The 23,746-nt window shown below is 35.6% G+C and overlaps 4 protein-coding genes across 4 annotated transcripts; all 4 read right to left on the reverse strand.

Moving 5' to 3' along the window:
• Positions 1–1,803: 1,803 nt before the first annotated feature.
• Positions 1,804–5,863, reverse strand: LOC110732973 (GDSL esterase/lipase At3g62280-like). Its single transcript, XM_021912970.1, has 5 exons — positions 3,228–5,863; positions 2,968–3,153; positions 2,689–2,867; positions 2,358–2,622; positions 1,804–2,146 (listed from the first exon to the last, which is right to left on the reverse strand). The coding sequence occupies exons 1-5, from the start codon at positions 3,487–3,489 to the stop codon at positions 1,920–1,922; spliced, it is 1,119 nt and encodes a 372-aa protein (XP_021768662.1). The 5' UTR covers positions 3,490–5,863; the 3' UTR covers positions 1,804–1,919.
• Positions 5,864–6,811: 948 nt separating this feature from the next.
• LOC110732974 (boron transporter 1-like) lies at positions 6,812–10,822 on the reverse strand. The gene is made up of 11 exons (XM_021912971.1): positions 10,221–10,822; positions 10,047–10,129; positions 9,749–9,941; positions 9,530–9,668; positions 9,063–9,228; positions 8,755–8,921; positions 8,481–8,654; positions 8,144–8,383; positions 7,736–8,055; positions 7,378–7,645; positions 6,812–7,244 (listed from the first exon to the last, which is right to left on the reverse strand). The coding sequence occupies exons 1-11, from the start codon at positions 10,322–10,324 to the stop codon at positions 6,945–6,947; spliced, it is 2,154 nt and encodes a 717-aa protein (XP_021768663.1). The 5' UTR covers positions 10,325–10,822; the 3' UTR covers positions 6,812–6,944.
• A 5,456-nt stretch (positions 10,823–16,278) lies between these two features.
• LOC110732975 (60S ribosomal protein L27a-3-like) lies at positions 16,279–16,968 on the reverse strand. Its single transcript, XM_021912972.1, has one exon. The coding sequence runs from the start codon at positions 16,854–16,856 to the stop codon at positions 16,413–16,415; it is 444 nt and encodes a 147-aa protein (XP_021768664.1). The 5' UTR covers positions 16,857–16,968; the 3' UTR covers positions 16,279–16,412.
• A 103-nt stretch (positions 16,969–17,071) lies between these two features.
• LOC110732976 (GDSL esterase/lipase At3g62280-like) lies at positions 17,072–23,240 on the reverse strand. The gene is made up of 5 exons (XM_021912973.1): positions 20,438–23,240; positions 20,178–20,363; positions 19,899–20,077; positions 19,568–19,832; positions 17,072–19,356 (listed from the first exon to the last, which is right to left on the reverse strand). The coding sequence occupies exons 1-5, from the start codon at positions 20,697–20,699 to the stop codon at positions 19,130–19,132; spliced, it is 1,119 nt and encodes a 372-aa protein (XP_021768665.1). The 5' UTR covers positions 20,700–23,240; the 3' UTR covers positions 17,072–19,129.
• Between the last annotated feature and the right edge of the window lie 506 nt (positions 23,241–23,746).

Below are 23,746 nucleotides of genomic sequence, written 5' to 3' on the forward strand. Positions count from 1 at the left end.
ATCCATAGGTCAAAGGCTATGTGAAATGTACATTTCAAATATAAATCCAAAATTTAAAATCAGTGACCTTGTTGGCTGTAATTGAGATCGTAGGCCATGAAGCATCATGAATTACAACACTAACAAATTCTAACCACAACTTTTCACTGAATTAAAGCTTCTTTTTCTTCATTATGCTGTCACCTTGGCTAAGCTAGTATAAGATCATTCTTTCTGTTATCTAATTATAATCACACTCTCCCTTTTGTTTTGAGTAGGATTTATAGTTATTGATAAGACTTTAAGGGAATAATGCTGACTACATACTCCAAACTTAATTGACACGTTCCTGTTTAATCAACTGCCAAGGGATGATTATTGTATGATCTATATTTAATTGTACTTTTCAATTTATCCCAAGTATCCTCGTTGAGTTTGACATTGATATGAGCACTTGTCATACCATGCCCGTCTAAGGGCTAACATGAGTATCCAAGTAGTTCAAGTAACGTTAAACACGATATCAGTAGACTAAATGCATACAGGAATGAAACAGATCTTAGACGCAATCCAAGGATGAAATGGACATGTGCAGGATTTCATAGATGTGTTGTTGAGCATAATTAGCTACAAATAAAACAAGATGAAGATGATTAAGAAATAGTTTGACAAGTAACCAAAGTAATACATACGTTAAGCAGTTTAATATAATGATTGGATTGATATGGGCAGGTGGCACTTTGATAAAAGTCAAAAGATATATTTATGTATGCATGTCAACTTCACTTCTTTTATTAGTAGGTAGCTAGCTTCAATTTGGTTTTTAATTACTCATACTGTTACCTTAATCGCCTCTATTGAATTATGTGTTCTCCTTCAAAAACTCGATACTTTTTATGCTTAAAATTCCTCCATTATTAATAATTGTCATGCAATGATTTTGTCTGGTGGCTTTGCTTTAGATTAAGGGCTTCATCAACAGCAACAAAAAGAAAATTTAATGGTTGATCTTCTTCCTCTCCCATGGTCCACACATCCTATTGTATTCCTAATTTCTTTCGTCCATAACTCTTCCATCTAATGTTTTTACATGGTTTATAAACCTCTGATTGAACCTTAATCATTGACAGATTAAAGCGTAAATGAAACGTCACATGTTGCGATCAATTGGGTTCCACTAGTCTGTTCCTGATTTCTGGTTCTTATTTCCCCTGCAGGATTTTTGACTATTTATCTAAGCTACAACGAAAGTTATTCCTGTGAAGTAATTCACAGCCAGGAAGCAAGTATTATTACTATGCAAATTCTGGTCTTTCAACCTTGATTGGGTCAAAGAAAGTGTTTGGGTCCAATTTATCTAATTGGGCCTAGTCATGTATTTGGGTCCAATTATCTTATTGGGCCTGATCACTAAATGACTTCATATTCCAAGGTCAAGGCCCGAGCCTCCAATTAAGCCAAGTCAACCAAGAGTCTTTTGGTCCGAATTGCCATGGTCAGCCCATGACTATTTAAAGGCCCAATTGCTCTCCCCTCATCATGTGCAAAGGTATAAAAGCCTTCAATTCATTCATTTATACATTACAACACAACAAAGCCTCAAGCATTAAATCTCTTGCATATCTTTCTCTCTCTAAACACTGTTTGACTTCGGCATCGGAGGGGTCTTCCTCGGATCCACCCCCGAGGCCAGTTTACGTGTTTTAGTTGTGCAGGAAACCTTCGGCCCAGCATCAATTGGACCGGACCAGTCTTCAGCCACTTCAGCGGGCCTTCGGCAAGGCCCCATTGTTTTCATCCGAAACAGAAAGAATGAAGCAAACATTCCAAACTACAAAGTTTTTCTTTAAATTTCCTGCTCAATCCCACTTCAAGAAATGATTAAGCAAACATTCAATGTACTCACTCTAGTAATAGCCTATATTAGTGCAAATCAGGGGTTAGTTCCAGAATTGCTCAAGCTTACTTTTCGGGCTAGAATAAACTCCTGACTGTATTCTTGCAGCTACTACACAATTAGCAGCTTCAGTATAATGAACTCCATCCCAAACTATGGACTGTGATACATTGCTGCATATGCTGTAACCTGGCTGCCCACATGTTGCGTTTCTGTCGTAGAAGTATGGAGCCCCATGACCACAGCAAGCTGCAAATGGGTTTTTGAATCCTAGAACAATACACCACATTTTTAACTTAAATTTAATTGAGAAATAAACAAGAATGATTAAACAACAGCAATAACTCAAAATTAATCTCGCTGGGGCACAACCTTACCCCTAAATAGTCATAATAATATATAAAGAGGGCTTCTTTATTTTATTTATTTTGTTACCAGTAATAATAAACATAAGCTTTAAGAGAGCTCAGAAAGTTATTACCATATTTTTCAGGGTTGGCAGAGAGACTGTATTTGACAGAATATACATCAACATAAACAATGACAGCATCCTTGTACACCGATCTTAGATCCTCAGACAGTGTGCGGAGCCCCTTATTGAAGGTTTTTGCAACTCGGTTATGTACACGAAGACATCCCACGCGATCAAGGTCACTGCTTTTGTGGGGATGCAGGGCAAGTTCTTTGGGTTGACAGCCTAAGGGCCCTGTGTTATGGATCCAAAATTTTCTCCCACCATATTGGTACTGTCTGTAATTATTTTAGCAATCACCTAACAATGAACCTGAATGTAGTCCAGAATCTAAATGCACAAGTTGAGAGCTTACCTGCACAGCCAACCTAATTTCTTCAAGAAAGGATGGGATTTTTTGAGCAACAGGATCATATGTTATATTTGATGCATAAAGGGCCAATAGAAGATCATTTTGTCCAATGTCAATCGTATAAAGTGCTCTGCGGAACCCTTCTTCGTCGATCAAGTCCCTGGATCCTGCATATAATGTAAGTCATCAGTTTCTAGACCATATACATATAATAGGCTTCATTCAAGAATTATGGACTTGTTATGTAAGTTAATACTACTAATTTACCAAGTGAAAGGAGCTCAAGTGATCGATTTTTGAAGTGAATGAACTGACGAACTTGGACACTCAAAGCAAAAGGAACAAACTTTGGCAGCAGGGTTGCACCCGAGACAGCAAAGTTAACACCGCTGGTAAAATTTGGTGACAGTGAATCCAAGTATGGGCTCAGGTAGTTCAACTTCAGGTGCTCACCTGCCAGACAATGAATTAGATTTTTTCAAACATAGAAAAATAACACTCCCAACGATGGTATAAAGTTTACTCACAGAAGAAGTCAATTATAAGACGACCATCGCCTAATCGGCCTGTGCCCCTGTGGAAGAATGTAATACCATTCGGCAGGCCAATGGGAAGTCCAGTACCAGCTAGCACCCCTCCAGTATCTGAATTCGAGTCTCCAAAATTAACAACAAGGGGCCTCTTCAGACGTCCAGTACCTTCTACACCATTTGAGAGTGTTAGTAACAGCAGCAGCAGCAGTATGCTCATCCAACACCACATTGCACTCATCATCCGAATCTCCATCATTATTCCAGCGAGTCACTTATTCTCAGGCTTAGCATCTTTAATCCTCTCTTTTTATTTCTTTTCTTGGTCAATTTTTATTTTATTTTCCAAAATACAGCAATTTGGCAAGAGGACATAATTTTTATCTCGAAAAGCAATAGAGAAACATTACAAATTGAAAATACAACCATTAGTAATTGTATTTAAATTTTGGCTCAATTAAAGATAGTTTATCTTCTCCTTGATCCTCAAAATAAGCTGAGATAAAAATTAAACAAATATTAAAATCGGTTCCTTACATACGCACAACTTTGAAAGTCTAGTATGAATTATAAAATAATGCATTAGATGTAAACAGCCACATGGATGCAGTAAACTTGAAAGTGAGATGTTTAGGATAACTCCTCTACATCAAACCTTGACTTTGTAAGCAGATCTCAAATTTGTAGATTGCATTTAAAATAGGAAAACAATTGAAGGGTAAATTAGTCGGAAAGATCAATATGTAGTCATTGTCTCAGTGAAGAGCAAAAAAGAGTAACTAGAGTGCGGTGAGCGTGGATCGAACACGCGACCTTCAGATCTTCAGTCTGACGCTCTCCCAACTGAGCTATTGAGGTTACAATGTGTTAAATACTTGACAAAAGACATAATTTTGAAAGCTACGTAGCTTGCAAACAAGTTCGTGAAGGAGAATCAAAGGATCAACACTTACTGTATCTATTTTATTATATGGAAAGGCCTTTAACACAAAAAAAAATAAAATAATTCAATGGTCCTTCAACATTCCTGAATACAGAATGAGCAAACCTCCAAAAACCAGCAAAATCCAAATAATGCTGATAGACAGACATTGGAATCTCATACAAAAAGTAATAGAACAATAATTAAACCTAACAACGGATTAGAATAAAAAGGTAGATAGAAAATGCGGTTAGCGTGGATCGAACACGCGACCTTCAGATCTTCAGTCTGACGCTCTCCCAAGTCCCAACTGAGCTATCCCCGCAACTTATGGTTTAAGTATGTTAGAAAAATTGACATCAAACAATCTTTTCAGAGAGCTTCATAGCTTACAAACAACCTAGTAATTGTATAATCACAGAATCTACAATCCTTTTTCTAATAATAGGAAGGTTCTTTTGTTCTTCTGAATGCGGAGGGAAGAAAATTACAAGAACCTAGCACAAGCAGATAGCCAAATAATTCTGACAGCCAGACTGAGACACTAGAATATCAAAAAAGTAGTAAACTAATGATTAGATTTAACAAATAGAGATTAATTTGTTTAAGGTGACTTATCAAAGTAATTGCAAAAGAGAGAATCAAAAGAAGGGAAGCCCCACAAGGCTGAGGCAATCATACTGATAATAAAGGACACAAAATTTAGGCCATCATTCATAATAAATGCATTATACACACTTTCTGCATTAGAAAATTTTGCATACTTTATTACTAACTTGCTGTTGTCACATTTTAATGGTCTTATGATTATGATTAGTAAACTCAATGATGGAATCAGACTACTAATGGACTACCACCAATGAATCCAACAAAACTTGTGGGATGTTTTAGCCTTTAAGAGAGTTATCACTTTCAACTTTCAAGCTTGTCCTCATCTGCATTATTTTGGTTTGGTATAATTGATTCCCTTCTTACCTGCTATGATCGTCCTCGCCGTATGCTAAAAGTAGAATATACAAACATACTCAATTATGAAGTGTATTTCAATTTATCCTTAACATAATTCAAGGAGAATCTAGAGCAGAGACAGATCATGTGTAGAAAGATGGTAAGGTTCCATCTTAACTCATCTTTCTTATACATGGAAGTGCATTATGTATGTATTAGTTTTTGTTTCGAACTGATCCATGACTGAACTTAATGTTATTTTATCTAACTTAATTAATCATAATCTGCAATTTTAGTTTTCCTTAAACAAGAACCTTTTAAGGTGAAAAAAATGACTCAAGTATGATGTATACAACCTTTTTCTGTAAGTAGGAGCAAAATAACGTCAATCAAAGGCTGGATATTGAGTATCCGAAAAATAACGTCAATCAAAGGCTGGATATTGAGTATCCGAATTACCTCTTTACGTGAATGCCTTTCCTTGTGTCATGACACTTCATTTTTCAGTTGAGAGTTACCATACAGTAATCTTTCTGGTGGCTTTGCTCTTGGACTATTTGAACCCATATCATATTATCATTGAGAAAATGAAAATAGAAAACTAAACCTAGGTTGGACAATTACTGACATGAAAAAACTTCACTATCATATCATCTGCTATTATACAAACTTTGGTATCAAAACTTTTCATAATTTAGCTTCCCCTTCATCCTCTACATTATTCAAGACCCAAGTTCAGATTGTCTGAGAAGAAGTTTGGATTTCCCCCTTCATCCAGTAATAATTGTCACACTTTACTGTTTTTAGTGTTCAGATACTTTGTCACTCATCAGCCATCACATTAACTAGCCTGGAGTACTCGGAAATTTTGATACAGTTGTGTTAAATGAGTAATATATCATGCTTGGATTTCATATGATAGTGTCATTTGGAATGAGGGAGAGTGGATAGTGGATGAAAGCAAATAGCCAAAATAAGCTGCAATGAATACCAAAAAAAGAGAAACCAATTGCTTTGTTTTGTTCAGACTAGCTCATAGATGATAGATTGACGTTGGTAGCTAGCTCACACTCAGATCGCGCACGTCGTTTAAAAGATAAAGCTTGTTGGTGGCCATGCCCTGGGTTACTTCTCTTTCTATCATTCTTTCTTTAATTTCTTCCAGGACAAATATATATAATACTTAGTTGGGCTTAGTAACGATTATGAACACGTTATATATGTAGCTTAGTTGTTGTAACGTATCGATGGAGTTTTAAGTCACTGGGATTGATTCTAGTCTCTAGTTTATTCTCCTTATTTAAATGGAATGCCCATAATATGAGGGAACATACCCCGTACGACAAGCAATGAAAGTCAAATCCGATCCAAATCCCTCAATAACTTCTGTTGGAATATATTCTTATTTACTTTTTCTTAATTGAGAAGAATAAAATAACAAGGCAATTTATAGAGAGGCCAACACTCCGTTCTGATGTAATCAGCATCTTCATAATCGAGTTGCTTATTGATAACTGAGGTTTTCCTTTCTGAGGGGGTGGGGCTGCACACTCAGAAGATTTAGAGTTCAATATGAAGCTTTGCTCAATAGAATCAAGTCTTTAGATTTTGATCAGACATTCATATTGATATTATTATACAGGTCAAGAATTACTATAATATTCCCAGTATTTGCTGGAATTATCATGTGGAGAAAAAGCTGCAAGCTTTATGAAAGCAGCGCCACCAAAATTATACACTTTGATTTGATTAATACAAACACCACTATTGCAACAGGCAGACCTAACACTTCCATACAAAGAGCTGAAGTTAACAATAAATTACAAATACAAAACTTGAAGCTGTTACTTTGAAGTTGATTCTGTTGAAGGTCCAGGACTCTTTCCTAGTTTTGAGGGTTGAGTTTCTGCAGACCTTGGACTAAAAGGTACGTTCCTACCAGATCGCGGACTTATGTGTAATCGAGGACTGTATGATGAAAGATGAGGGCTCTGAATGCCTCTCACCTCTCTTGACGGTGTTGTTGTTGAGCTTGTTACCTTTGGATTGCATATATGCCTGACCTCACCTCGGCTTCTAGTCACCATTTCGTCCAATATCTCACCATCTCCAGCAAGTGTAGCCCCTGAGGCCAATTCATGTTCCTGTTTCAGCAATCAATATCAGCATCAGAATTTATATACTAATATTTAGAATATACATCAACTAATGCTATATATTATAAACAATATAATTGAGTATGATTATTTTAAAAAGGAGTGTTTTGAGTGATTATACCGTTGTAAGATCGAATGCCAGAGCTGGTGACTCCTCAAATTCCGCGGCATCCAAATCTTGAAGGTGTACTCCTTTGAAAAACTTAGGAAGAATGTATTGTCTCACAGGAACCAAAAGCATAATCATAAGAGGAAACAAAACCCCTGCAATTGGGATCCATGTAATTCCAAAGCAGACGAGCAAATATAATGTTTGGAAAATGGTGAAAAGGGCAATAGACTTGAAAGGAACTGTTTCCACAAAAGTTGCATGATAATCTTCAAGAACCCTGCATTTAGGACATATAATTAGGGACAAGAATTAGTTAACCAGTCTTTATACTGGAAGGGAAAAGGAATTGAGAAGCAAAGTAACTTACTTGTATCTTCTGCTTGGTGCTGTGAAGAGCAGCAGAATCCTTTCCCAGAACTGGTTGCCTGGTAAGCTTTCAATGGCCATGAAAGCAAAGTAGCCCCAAAGTACCGAGGTTGGGATCATTTTAAGTACAGGCATGGCTGCAACACATCCACCAACCATAATGGATTGTAACAGGTTACTGACACGCTGCTCTTTAACCTCAACAGGTAACAACTCATCTATTTCCTTCTCAACATCGAACACACTCTCATCCACAGGAGCATCGATATTTCCCATGCTTGCTGCTGCTTGAATAGTTGAATCTTTTAATTCCTTCAGACCCTGATCAAAGAATGAAATTCACTCAATTAAGCTTCATGTTATCTTGAACTAAATGCAAATAACTAGGTAAAGAGCTTAGAAGTTATACTTGAACTTGAGCTGAAGGCTGCTGATAGATGAGAGGGGTCTGCATCTGTTGGTAAGCTTCTTGCATATTGCCATACAGCTGCCCTAAACTTGCATTCATCCCTATGCTTCTTTTCGCAGCTTGAACAATTCTGTTACGAAGTAGCTGGTGCTTAAGGGTAGCTAGACTTTTTGTATGCATAGGAGACTGAGGGATGACACCATTTGCTGGAGGAATTCCAATAAGACCACATAACAATGTCTGCAAGGAAAGAGGGAAGTCATAGCTTAATACTTGAATTAGAAGAGAAATACTGTAGAGGAGCTAAAAGAAGCCAAAAGTGTTGTCAAGTAGTTACCATGAATCCCAAAAGGAGCAAATCGTAGTGGAAGGAAGGGGGTTTCCTCAAATTAAACTCTTTCTGCTGAGCAAGTTGAGATGCCACACTGTGATCAAAATAATAGAGCACTGCAATCATTGTTGCTGGGACAATAGCTCCGAATATGTATAAAACAGGAACATCAAGCATATCCTGTTACACCAAGCACTAGTAACTTAGGGTTTAAATCCAATAATATTGTAGTCCGGATCTTACTAGAATTATGAAACAAGAAATCTATATTTGCACTTACCTTGATAACAGTCCAATTCTCATACGCGCCAGGAGACCATGGGTTTGGGCTGAAGAGGCGTCTTGGTATCCCTTGTGGAACACTTTTGGATGGTATGTAGGAAGTAGCTGTCCATACTAGAACCATAAGCGGGACACCATAGTCTGCTATCAAACTTCGGAGCCAACCTGGTAGATAGAAGGGAGTAGAACACTAGAACCATTAACTTTTGAAAGATTTGGTATCATGCTCCACTTTAAAACATCAATGAAAGACAACACATGGTTATCTGATTTAACATATTCAAGCTGAGAATACCATGGTTTTACCTGACCCATAGCGCCATGATCTTGCCTTTCTGCTTCGTAGTGCAGTGATTATAAGTCCAAAAGACAGGACCAAAGCAAACATTCCATTTGCAAATCTCCATGAAGGAAGGAACTGAGTTGCATTCGGATCTTCCCTCCTAGGTATGTAGAACTCATCCACTAGTCCCTAAACCATTAAAAAGCGTTCACCACAAACTTAACTATCAGTAAAAAGTGGTAGACAGAATTTTCACAAATAATCTGAACATCTCCAAACCCCACCTTAGCATATAGCAAGATTAAATATGTAAGGAGGTTGGTGTTTGTATACAATTAATAGAAAGAAATTAAAAAACTTAAATTGTATTTCCATATGTGATTATAGGCCCATTGAAGTGGAAGTTTTGGACCACAAAAGTTAAGTTATAAATCAATAAAGTGTAAAGCAGTATAACAGAAAAAGCAGTAGTATATGCAAAATTAGTGACCTTAATGGCTTGCTGCATGAAGAGCATGGCTATGAGAAGGCCAAACAATTCGCCGGCCAAACGGGTGAACCGATTGATGATGGAGCAAGCCCCTAAGATAGCCATAGAGAACAACAAGAGCGATGTCCACACACAGACCCTGTAACATAATTGACAGTCATTCAAAACGTACAATTACTCCTAACTACATAATCAATTATTCAGGAGTTAGAAGCTCACCATCCAGCCCAAGCTAAGAAGAGATTCCGACCCAATTCGGGGCGGTCTTTAGCAAACTTAAACATGAATTGGTACATAATTACTGTTGGTTCTGCAACTCCTAGGATCAGCAATGGTTGACCACCAATAATAGAGTGAATAATGCCACAAAGTGCAGTTGATACTAATGTTTGCACAGCTGTTAGAACTCCATCTACAATTCATATTTTAATTTTATGAATTCTCTCATTCAATAGTCAACCTGAATTTATTTATTTAATTATTTTTACAGTTTAGTAAATTTAAGAAGAATGAATACCTGTTTCTCTATCAAGCTGCTCCCCAAAGGAAATGACTGGAATTGCAGAAGCAAAGAAAATATATGTGGTAGGAGCTAATATCCTGAATTTATTTAATAAAAACAAAAAGGAGTCAAACAAACTGAAATTAAACAGAATGTAATGAGCAGAAGAATCTGCATATAAAAAAATACCTGTATCCTGCTTTGAATCCACTAGTCCAGTCCTGCTTGTAACACAACAATCTTCCTTTAAGATCATTTTTGATTCCTTGGAATGGTATAAATGTCTCCTCCATTTTTGTTCAAGATCTAACCTTTTTTCCTTTTGCAATTAGAGCATACAAAGTGGATCCAAAATATACTCCAAATAACAAAGTTAACAATAGTCAACTGATTCAAATGCCTGTAATAATTTACATGATTTTCCAAGATTTGCAATTTAAGTAAACTGAGACCCCCCTTCCTTTTCACTCAAATCTTGAATGTAATGCCCAAAAAAAAAAAAATACAAAATATTAGCAGAAGAAATCTTGAATATGAAGAGGAAACCAAGAACAGAAATTATATTAAGCAGCTGATTTAAGGGTATATTAATGTAGTGATTAGAGAATGAATGAATAGAGCAAGTGCCACCAAACAGAAACTACCACAATAACCTTTTTGGGTTAATAAGGTTAAGAGGTGAGTTTCTGAAGTTAGGCTTTGCCCTTAATATTATTAGTTATGAGAGTATTGTGAAGTGAAGGAAAGCTCCAAATATATAACAGCTTCAAAATTAAAATTAATAAAAAGAAAAAAAAAAAAACAAGTATAATAAGGCAAAGGGTGGGTGAGTACTGAGTGATGAAACTGGAAAAGGTGCAAAGAAGTTGATGAATAAAACAAGCAAAGTGCGGGTCAAATCCTTTTGTTTAAATTTAAAATACCTCACTCTGCCATTATTATAAAGTCATAAGATGCTGCTGTTACATTATACGGAGTACTTCAAATAATTATACAATACACATGCATGTAATCTTTTTTTTTTTTTTTTGTTAGGCAAACATTATAAGATAGAGCTTATGCATTGGAATTAGGTGTTGTTTGGTTGGCTTAATATCTTGTGGGCATTCAAAATTTTCATAAATTTCATTTTAGACTTCTTGTTTGGTTGACACAAAAAAGTAAAAATGGGGACAATGCCAATTCATGGGAATTTTGACTTCCCTCAAAACATGGGAATTAACTTACCCAATCCCCCTTTGGTAAGTTACAATTCCTATGGGAATTTACTTCCTCCATTTTTAACCAAACAAATTTCATGATGTCCCATGATTTTGACAAAAGAATTTAATTCCTACAAATTGTAATTCCATGGGAATTTTCACTTCCCTAATGAACCAAACGACCCCTTAGTATTTCACGAGAGCTGATACACATACAACCATTGTATGTTGACCCTACATACAATACCATTAGAAATTTGACACATCAACGGAAAATGGGAGAAAATTAGGTGTGCGACAATTTATTTTCTAGTTTAAGATATTGATAGCAGACGCCAAAATTTTGGAAATATCTTGTTTTATGTTGACTACAGTATAGTTTTTGTAATATATATACATATATATGCCAAAATACAGCAACAATATGATCTTACATACTCCATAATCTACATAGTAGTTAGTACTTTAAAACAAAATTCAGAAGTTGAATAATTTAACTTTGTTAAACATCAACATTCACCCCCAAGTTTTCATTTTTTATGTGGCTCTAAATCTGCCATAATATTGACCTTGCTTATAATTTGTTATATTTAAATTAAAGGCATCACCCACCACTTAACTTAAAAACCACTCGTAAATAAATGAAAATGGTTGGACAAAGTTATAGGCTCCTAGACGGAAGATTCTGATGACATGGGCCTTAGCTTGCCAGTTCAATACAGCTTATTTTTGATGCATCTTACAATTATACCAGTAGTTGCTGCTACCTTCCCTAACACCTACAATTTTTATACTAGTATAAGGCATTTCCTCTTGACTTTAAGTACTGGTAGTACGGTATACCCCGTAAAATACATAGTCCTGCAATTCTAGCCTTGCTTATCTCCGCACTCTAATGCTCGGAAACTGGAAACAATAAGTACCGCCCGTATTTTCGAAGTTGCGAAACACTGCACATTAATGATTGTCCAACATGCCTGAACCAATTTAAATGTTGATCCAAAACGCTTCTAAAATAGATTTGTCCTCCCATATTCGTAAATCAGTATGAATGTTATTCCGTTGAGAACTTAATTCAACATTTATGAAAAAGAGATAGCAGAAGGATTGCATGCATAGATCTATATAACCCCTCTAACATTTTTTTTTTAAAGAAAGAGATAGCCATATGTACAGTTCTAGACTTGCAGGCAATTAATCAAACAAAGTACAGAGAAATAAATAAATTATTGTCCTACAACTCTACATGGCAAATTAGCTTCCATGAAAAAAGTCGGGTGATAAATATATTATCAATATGGGACAATATCATTGTCACATTACTTTATTAGTTATTACAGTCAAGATAAAAAGATACATTTTTATGTTATCCTGCTTGGCTACTGCTCACTGGTTCACTGCATCAACTTTTATCACCCTACGACTTTTCTTTTTATCCTTCTTTTCTTTTACATACAAATATACATTGCATTATTGTAATGCCAACCAGCCTATGGGGCTACGAATTTATAGCCTAGTGGAAAAATAAAAAACAAAAATTACCAATGGAGAATTATTACAACATATCCTCATCCTTTAAGCTATTTTGTATTATTTCTATTTAAGTCGTCTCTATAAGTGGTTTTTAATAAATTATCTAAGCATACCGATTTATTCAATAAAAGTCTTAATAAAAAGGAATGACTATATTTATATATTTAAGGAATAGTACTTCCTCCGTTTTCTTTTACTTGCAACACTTCCCTAAAAAGGAAATGTCACAATACTTGCAACACACTATAAAAGGAAAGTTACTTTAGGGAAAAACTATACTATTTCCCTTATTTAAAGCACATAGCCCACTAAATTACACTCCTAACAACCACTCATCCCATTATAAAGTGTATTATATCATGTGAATCCCACATTTCTTAAATACCTTGAAAAAGTGTGTGTTGCATCTAAAAGAAAACGGAGGAAGTATTAGTTTAGTACGACGTACAAGGATATCAATCAATTGTTGGCAAAGTTTAGAAATTATTATACATACTCAGAATTCGAGAACAGTTTCATCTACTCTACTAGCCTTTGTGGTTACATAACTACATACTTGTATGTTTTAACAGGTCAAATTTGCTACAAGTTGTATCAAATTAATAACTTTTTTTTTTGACAGTGATCAAATTAGCAACTTGAAATGGAGCATATTATCCTTTTTTTTTTTTTTATTGAACTTGTTTGCACCAGGTCAATCAAAGGACAATAACACAGATAGAAACCTACCACTACCATGACTTACATTGCGCCATTCATTGATACTTAATTGGAACATCAAGCAGGGTAATAGTAATGTATACAAAGGCAACTAAGTACTGCAAAAAGCCACAAATTACCCTTGCATGAAGAAGGTCCAGGGATATAACACAGCACAAGTTGATGTCGTTAACACTTTAACAGTATAAAATCTTGGCTGAAATCAATTCTAAACCACATTAACATGACCAACACCACAATTCCACAGTACAGAAAAACAAGAAGCTCAAAGGGGTGTAGTTGAATATCTGGAAACTTTTGGTTGTCAAAACTCAAATCCTAGAATATTCCAGCTGAATTTAGAGCACCTATTCTTTTCTCTTTCCGGCATTGTCTGTTAAATGTGCTTTATTAAAGAAAGAGTTGAGTGGAGAAATTTTTGTATTGCTCGTGTATTTGAAAAAAAAGGTGAAAAGAATGACTAGTTTATTTGCCTACCAACTGCAGATCATGCTCGTCCAACTAAGATACTATTCCTACAAGCTAAGGCTACATAAATTAGTATTATACATAATACATGCAAACCAACCAAATCATATATACTTAAATCATGCAGAAACCAAAACAAATAAAGATGCAATACTACAAAATAAGAAAGAGATCCTCGTACTATATGTTTTTTTTTTATTTCTTCTTTCGATTGCAAGTGCTCGAACTACAGACAAAATAAGCTTTGATTTCTGGCTGACAGTGCTCTCGATCGCGATCAAACAATATAATTCAATAGTTTGGTCACTTAACATTGTCTGAAAGAAATTTAGCATGTAACAATCATATAACTAGAGAAAATCCAGCAATTCAAATTTCTGATAGTCCAAAGCTTAAAACATTGAATCTGTCTGTCTGATGAATATGCATCTCCCAAGAGCAATTACTAAGGACTGACCCACAGGGAGGCAATCACAAGTCAACCAGACAGTCTGTTAGTTAATGAATGGAAATTATATTATTGATTAAGTTAGCTTAGATTATTTGATTGCCCATTTTTCAGGAAAATGCATTACTTAAGCATCACCAAATTTCAACCTATCTTGGGACTTTAGTCGAATATTTAATATCGCCTTTATTTAATTATAAAGGCGAAACTAAACTTGGTTGTAGAGCGGCCTATACTCATAATATAATACAAAGTAGTACTAAAGTTAGAACTTTTTTAATTTTTGACTAAACTAAAGTTAGAACTTCACTTAAAAACTCACTCCAATTGGCCATTTAGGAGTGTTCATGGCTACTCAAACCCTAATGAAATGAAGCTTTGGTACTCCGTAGTATTTAACAATGATAGTACTAAAAAGTTATAGTTTTTGATAAGATTCATAAGAGTAAGACAGTTCATTTAGAAGTTCATACTCAAACAATATTCATTCCCCAGAACATGACATCCTTGGATAACTTTCTTTCCCAAATGTTACTATAATAAGGTTGCCTTTAGGTGATTAGTTCACTAGTCCTCTGTCCATTTCATATTGTTCTTTCTATTTATAATCTTACCGTGAGACTAAATTATTCATAATAGGGAGAACATATTACTAGGGGAGTACCAAACTCAATTGATTATAGGATTCCAAGCTTATTTGTAACAAGAAGTTTTGCATTTTCACCACAACTGAGTCTTCAAATTGAACTTTTATCCATTTTCATGAAATCATATGAAAGTGCTAATATTCAGTTTCTTCCAAAATCAAGACATGTGAATTTATCCCTTTGTTGCAAATAATAGTTAACGGAGGTAGTAGTTAAATTCAATCAAATTTAGTAGCATTGATTTGAAGTTGAGGCTTTAAGAGTCGAGAGCATCATCATCCATGGATAAGAACAAACAAGAAAAATAAGTTGACAGTAGTATTCTGATCTCTCTCATCACCCCCATTATTTCCATATTTCTTCTCCAATGGAGCCAAATATCTTATTTGTCCACATTTCCACAACCCTCGCCGCCTCACATTCTGTTTCTATTCCAAACGACATCAAAACGTAAAGAAACTGAATGTAATGCTACACTGTTCTAATCCCTTAGGTGCAATTCTAAGAGACAGCTACCGGTAGCTTGCAAGTGTTGCAACCCGCTCCACCATTTTCTTAGGATGAGCAGGTGATCTCTGTATAACGTATTTTATTATCTAAGACTAATTCTAGGCATCCCAAAAACTAGGACTAATTACGAACAGGGGTACATTCACTTTTACATTGTCTAATTTCAGAACAGGACCTGTGTTTATCAATACTATCCTTAACACTAATATATCATACATGCGCAATACTTTGCAGCAGCCATCTTATACCACACAAAAACACAAAACACAGAAAAGCAGAAAAGGGGAAAACCCTCCAAATGCAGCCTCTGTTCAGCTTCAGATCATTTGAGAAATTTAACACAAGATTAAAATAAACTACTTCAGGTCTCCTAAAGTAACAGAGTAGCCCCTCAATGCAATCCAATATCCACGACAATTTTACTGACCATGAATTCATAGCCCCCCTAAGCTCTCCTATAGTCTGTCTATTCAGATCAATAACAAATATTCTCAGAGAAGCTCAAGTATGAACCTTACAAATCAAAAGGATATGAAACCATTAATATTAATACAATAAGTTCCTATTTTTCCTGTCATTTCAACTTATTGAATTACTGCAAATTTCATAAAAGGCAAACCTAACAGACCCTTCGACCAGTTCTAAATTACTCATACACAATCAACACTATAAAAAAAACAATAATAATTTCATAGCATAGCATGTAATGATCACAAAAATGGTCAAATAATAGCTCATATCATTAAATGAATATGAAACAAGAACAAAAAGAGTCCTCAAATTCCAGATCTAAATTTAAAACCCTGGATAACATTCCTATGACAAAATTGCATAAACAAAAGATAAAAAGAAGCTAAGCAGTAAGAAGAACAGCGCCGCCATTCTCCTTAATCTTCTTCTCAGCAATCTTAGAAATCAACTTAGCCTTAACAACAATAGGCTGAGAATCAGGCAAAACACCCTTACCAAGAACCTTAAAGTAACCAAACTGGGTAACATCAATGACAGGAGCCTTGCCTTCCTTGGAAGCCTTCTCCTTGACATCTTCAGGAAGCATTGACCAAAGCTTGTCGATGTTGACGATGGGGCAGTGGAACCTGTTCCTGAGTTTGTGGAAGTAACGCATACCGACTTTGCCGAAGTAACCGGGATGGTACTTGTCGAACAGGATTCTGTGGTGGTGCATACCTCCGGCATTACCACGTCCACCTGGATGCTTTCTGTGCTTTCCGATACGACCGTGTCCTGCTGACACGTGTCCTCTCTTCTTCCTGTTCTTCTTCAATCGAGTCGTCATCTCTCTCCTCACTCAGGAATGGAATTGGAGGTCAAACGTGTGGAACGGCAGAGAACTAAAATTAGGGTTTTCAAGATGATGCTTTTATAACTGCTCTTTCTGGACTAGGGTTTTTTTTAATTGGGTTCTTAGAATTTTCGGATTTTGGATGCTTACCATTCTTACCAACTTCTTCTTTTAATTAGCCCAAAGCCCAAATTTTCTTCTTCTTCCTCTTTTTTTTTTTTTTTTTTTTTTTTTTTTTTTTTGGTTTTTAATTTTCATTTTCATTTTTGGGTTGCATAAGTGCATTTAGTAATAGGGGAGTCCAAAATTATTACTTGTATAGTGTAAAAAAAAAGCAAAAATTGTTACTTGTATATTATATTCTATAGTATGATTAGTACTCTATATCACATATTTCATAACTAAGTACAAGTAATAGATTGATTAAAGAATGGGGTCTGATAATATTGAAAATGAGATATGAGAATGTAAGAATATGATTAACGAGGTTTTTTTTTTTAAAAAAAACATATGATTAACGAGGTTTTTTTTTTTTAAAAAAAAAACATATGATTAACGAGGTTAGTCATGAGAAGAGAGAATATAAACATATAAAGAGAGAAGAAATAAAGATGAGAGGAAGTAATGATTTGGTTAAAAAACAAACCAAAATTCATATTTCTAAGAAGATACATCTTAGTTGTTGAAATATAACATGTAAAATGATGCACACACTAATAAAGATTAGTAAAGTACTATAGTAATACGTTGTAGTACTAACGAACTTTTGATAATCCTCATCCTTCCGTATTTCCGTCCAACATAGCTACCAATATACCAAGGAGTACAATAAACCAACATAGGTTGACATATACCAATACATTATACATACATAAGACTTAAATTGTGGTTTTTTTGAGCTATATATTCAAATGCAAGGGCTCACTTGGTATCTGATAATTGGAAGTGAACTAATGATAAGACAGTCTTTAATTATAGGATTCCCTCTTAATAGTGGAGACTGTGGGACTGATAAGATTGCTGATGTAATAGTTCATACTCACATTCTTATTTCTTAGTGTTCTTTCTTTCCAAGCTTTTCAATCTTTATTTATGTATGCATGTCAACTTCACTTCTTTTATTAGTAGGTAGCTAGCTTCAATTTGGTTTTTAATTACTCATACTGTTACCTTAATCGCCTCTATTGAATTATGTGTTCTCCTTCAAAAACTCGATACTTTTTATGCTTAAAATTCCTCCATTATTAATAATTGTCATGCAATGATTTTGTCTGGTGGCTTTGCTTTAGATTAAGGGCTTCATCAACAGCAACAAAAAGAAAATTTAATGGTTGATCTTCTTCCTCTCCCATGGTCCACACATCCTATTGTATTCCTAATTTCTTTCGTCCATAACTCTTCCATCTAATGTTTTTACATGGTTTATAAACCTCTGATTGAACCTTAATCATTGACAGATTAAAGCGTAAATGAAACGTCACATGTTGCGATCAATTGGGTTCCACTAGTCTGTTCCTGATTTCTGGTTCTTATTTCCCCTGCAGGATTTTTGACTATTTATCTAAGCTACAACGAAAGTTATTCCTGTGAAGTAATTCACAGCCAGGAAGCAAGTATTATTACTATGCAAATTCTGGTCTTTCAACCTTGATTGGGTCAAAGAAAGTGTTTGGGTCCAATTTATCTAATTGGGCCTAGTCATGTATTTGGGTCCAATTATCTTATTGGGCCTGATCACTAAATGACTTCATATTCCAAGGTCAAGGCCCGAGCCTCCAATTAAGCCAAGTCAACCAAGAGTCTTTTGGTCCGAATTGCCATGGTCAGCCCATGACTATTTAAAGGCCCAATTGCTCTCCCCTCATCATGTGCAAAGGTATAAAAGCCTTCAATTCATTCATTTATACATTACAACACAACAAAGCCTCAAGCATTAAATCTCTTGCATATCTTTCTCTCTCTAAACACTGTTTGACTTCGGCATCGGAGGGGTCTTCCTCGGATCCACCCCCGAGGCCAGTTTACGTGTTTTAGTTGTGCAGGAAACCTTCGGCCCAGCATCAATTGGACCGGACCAGTCTTCAGCCACTTCAGCGGGCCTTCGGCAAGGCCCCATTGTTTTCATCCGAAACAGAAAGAATGAAGCAAACATTCCAAACTACAAAGTTTTTCTTTAAATTTCCTGCTCAATCCCACTTCAAGAAATGATTAAGCAAACATTCAATGTACTCACTCTAGTAATAGCCTATATTAGTGCAAATCAGGGGTTAGTTCCAGAATTGCTCAAGCTTACTTTTCGGGCTAGAATAAACTCCTGACTGTATTCTTGCAGCTACTACACAATTAGCAGCTTCAGTATAATGAACTCCATCCCAAACTATGGACTGTGATACATTGCTGCATATGCTGTAACCTGGCTGCCCACATGTTGCGTTTCTGTCGTAGAAGTATGGAGCCCCATGACCACAGCAAGCTGCAAATGGGTTTTTGAATCCTAGAACAATACACCACATTTTTAACTTAAATTTAATTGAGAAATAAACAAGAATGATTAAACAACAGCAATAACTCAAAATTAATCTCGCTGGGGCACAACCTTACCCCTAAATAGTCATAATAATATATAAAGAGGGCTTCTTTATTTTATTTATTTTGTTACCAGTAATAATAAACATAAGCTTTAAGAGAGCTCAGAAAGTTATTACCATATTTTTCAGGGTTGGCAGAGAGACTGTATTTGACAGAATATACATCAACATAAACAATGACAGCATCCTTGTACACCGATCTTAGATCCTCAGACAGTGTGCGGAGCCCCTTATTGAAGGTTTTTGCAACTCGGTTATGTACACGAAGACATCCCACGCGATCAAGGTCACTGCTTTTGTGGGGATGCAGGGCAAGTTCTTTGGGTTGACAGCCTAAGGGCCCTGTGTTATGGATCCAAAATTTTCTCCCACCATATTGGTACTGTCTGTAATTATTTTAGCAATCACCTAACAATGAACCTGAATGTAGTCCAGAATCTAAATGCACAAGTTGAGAGCTTACCTGCACAGCCAACCTAATTTCTTCAAGAAAGGATGGGATTTTTTGAGCAACAGGATCATATGTTATATTTGATGCATAAAGGGCCAATAGAAGATCATTTTGTCCAATGTCAATCGTATAAAGTGCTCTGCGGAACCCTTCTTCGTCGATCAAGTCCCTGGATCCTGCATATAATGTAAGTCATCAGTTTCTAGACCATATACATATAATAGGCTTCATTCAAGAATTATGGACTTGTTATGTAAGTTAATACTACTAATTTACCAAGTGAAAGGAGCTCAAGTGATCGATTTTTGAAGTGAATGAACTGACGAACTTGGACACTCAAAGCAAAAGGAACAAACTTTGGCAGCAGGGTTGCACCCGAGACAGCAAAGTTAACACCGCTGGTAAAATTTGGTGACAGTGAATCCAAGTATGGGCTCAGGTAGTTCAACTTCAGGTGCTCACCTGCCAGACAATGAATTAGATTTTTTCAAACATAGAAAAATAACACTCCCAACGATGGTATAAAGTTTACTCACAGAAGAAGTCAATTATAAGACGACCATCGCCTAATCGGCCTGTGCCCCTGTGGAAGAATGTAATACCATTCGGCAGGCCAATGGGAAGTCCAGTACCAGCTAGCACCCCTCCAGTATCTGAATTCGAGTCTCCAAAATTAACAACAAGGGGCCTCTTCAGACGTCCAGTACCTTCTACACCATTTGAGAGTGTTAGTAACAGCAGCAGCAGCAGTATGCTCATCCAACACCACATTGCACTCATCATCCGAATCTCCATCATTATTCCAGCGAGTCACTTATTCTCAGGCTTAGCATCTTTAATCCTCTCTTTTTATTTCTTTTCTTGGTCAATTTTTATTTTATTTTCCAAAATACAGCAATTTGGCAAGAGGACATAATTTTTATCTCGAAAAGCAATAGAGAAACATTACAAATTGAAAATACAACCATTAGTAATTGTATTTAAATTTTGGCTCAATTAAAGATAGTTTATCTTCTCCTTGATCCTCAAAATAAGCTGAGATAAAAATTAAACAAATATTAAAATCGGTTCCTTACATACGCACAACTTTGAAAGTCTAGTATGAATTATAAAATAATGCATTAGATGTAAACAGCCACATGGATGCAGTAAACTTGAAAGTGAGATGTTTAGGATAACTCCTCTACATCAAACCTTGACTTTGTAAGCAGATCTCAAATTTGTAGATTGCATTTAAAATAGGAAAACAATTGAAGGGTAAATTAGTCGGAAAGATCAATATGTAGTCATTGTCTCAGTGAAGAGCAAAAAAGAGTAACTAGAGTGCGGTGAGCGTGGATCGAACACGCGACCTTCAGATCTTCAGTCTGACGCTCTCCCAACTGAGCTATTGAGGTTACAATGTGTTAAATACTTGACAAAAGACATAATTTTGAAAGCTACGTAGCTTGCAAACAAGTTCGTGAAGGAGAATCAAAGGATCAACACTTACTGTATCTATTTTATTATATGGAAAGGCCTTTAACACAAAAAAAAAATAAAATAATTCAATGGTCCTTCAACATTCCTGAATACAGAATGAGCAAACCTCCAAAAACCAGCAAAATCCAAATAATGCTGATAGACAGACATTGGAATCTCATACAAAAAGTAATAGAACAATAATTAAACCTAACAACGGATTAGAATAAAAAGGTAGATAGAAAATGCGGTTAGCGTGGATCGAACACGCGACCTTCAGATCTTCAGTCTGACGCTCTCCCAAGTCCCAACTGAGCTATCCCCGCAACTTATGGTTTAAGTATGTTAGAAAAATTGACATCAAACAATCTTTTCAGAGAGCTTCATAGCTTACAAACAACCTAGTAATTGTATAATCACAGAATCTACAATCCTTTTTCTAATAATAGGAAGGTTCTTTTGTTCTTCTGAATGCGGAGGGAAGAAAATTACAAGAACCTAGCACAAGCAGATAGCCAAATAATTCTGACAGCCAGACTGAGACACTAGAATATCAAAAAAGTAGTAAACTAATGATTAGATTTAACAAATAGAGATTAATTTGTTTAAGGTGACTTATCAAAGTAATTGCAAAAGAGAGAATCAAAAGAAGGGAAGCCCCACAAGGCTGAGGCAATCATACTGATAATAAAGGACACAAAATTTAGGCCATCATTCATAATAAATGCATTATACACACTTTCTGCATTAGAAAATTTTGCATACTTTATTACTAACTTGCTGTTGTCACATTTTAATGGTCTTATGATTATGATTAGTAAACTCAATGATGGAATCAGACTACTAATGGACTACCACCAATGAATCCAACAAAACTTGTGGGATGTTTTAGCCTTTAAGAGAGTTATCACTTTCAACTTTCAAGCTTGTCCTCATCTGCATTATTTTGGTTTGGTATAATTGATTCCCTTCTTACCTGCTATGATCGTCCTCGCCGTATGCTAAAAGTAGAATATACAAACATACTCAATTATGAAGTGTATTTCAATTTATCCTTAACATAATTCAAGGAGAATCTAGAGCAGAGACAGATCATGTGTAGAAAGATGGTAAGGTTCCATCTTAACTCATCTTTCTTATACATGGAAGTGCATTATGTATGTATTAGTTTTTGTTTCGAACTGATCCATGACTGAACTTAATGTTATTTTATCTAACTTAATTAATCATAATCTGCAATTTTAGTTTTCCTTAAACAAGAACCTTTTAAGGTGAAAAAAATGACTCAAGTATGATGTATACAACCTTTTTCTGTAAGTAGGAGCAAAATAACGTCAATCAAAGGCTGGATATTGAGTATCCGAAAAATAACGTCAATCAAAGGCTGGATATTGAGTATCCGAATTACCTCTTTACGTGAATGCCTTTCCTTGTGTCATGACACTTCATTTTTCAGTTGAGAGTTACCATACAGTAATCTTTCTGGTGGCTTTGCTCTTGGACTATTTGAACCCATATCATATTATCATTGAGAAAATGAAAATAGAAAACTAAACCTAGGTTGGACAATTACTGACATGAAAAAACTTCACTATCATATCATCTGCTATTATACAAACTTTGGTATCAAAACTTTTCATAATTTAGCTTCCCCTTCATCCTCTACATTATTCAAGACCCAAGTTCAGATTGTCTGAGAAGAAGTTTGGATTTCCCCCCTTCATCCAGTAATAATTGTCACACTTTACTGTTTTTAGTGTTCAGATACTTTGTCACTCATCAGCCATCACATTAACTAGCCTGGAGTACTCGGAAATTTTGATACAGTTGTGTTAAATGAGTAATATATCATGCTTGGATTTCATATGATAGTGTCATTTGGAATGAGGGAGAGTGGATAGTGGATGAAAGCAAATAGCCAAAATAAGCTGCAATGAATACCAAAAAAAGAGAAACCAATTGCTTTGTTTTGTTCAGACTAGCTCATAGATGATAGATTGACGTTGGTAGCTAGCTCACACTCAGATCGCGCACGTCGTTTAAAAGATAAAGCTTGTTGGTGGCCATGCCCTGGGTTACTTCTCTTTCTATCATTCTTTCTTTAATTTCTTCCAGGACAAATATATATAATACTTAGTTGGGCTTAGTAACGATTATGAACACGTTATATATGTAGCTTAGTTGTTGTAACGTATCGATGGAGTTTTAAGTCACTGGGATTGATTCTAGTCTCTAGTTTATTCTCCTTATTTAAATGGAATGCCCATAATATGAGGGAACATACCCCGTACGACAAGCAATGAAAGTCAAATCCGATCCAAATCCCTCAATAACTTCTGTTGGAATATATTCTTATTTACTTTTTCTTAATTGAGAAGAATAAA

The sequence above is a fragment of the Chenopodium quinoa genome, unplaced genomic scaffold (assembly GCF_001683475.1).
Source record: "Chenopodium quinoa cultivar QQ74 unplaced genomic scaffold, ASM168347v1, whole genome shotgun sequence".
NCBI lineage: Eukaryota > Viridiplantae > Streptophyta > Magnoliopsida > Caryophyllales > Amaranthaceae > Chenopodium > Chenopodium quinoa.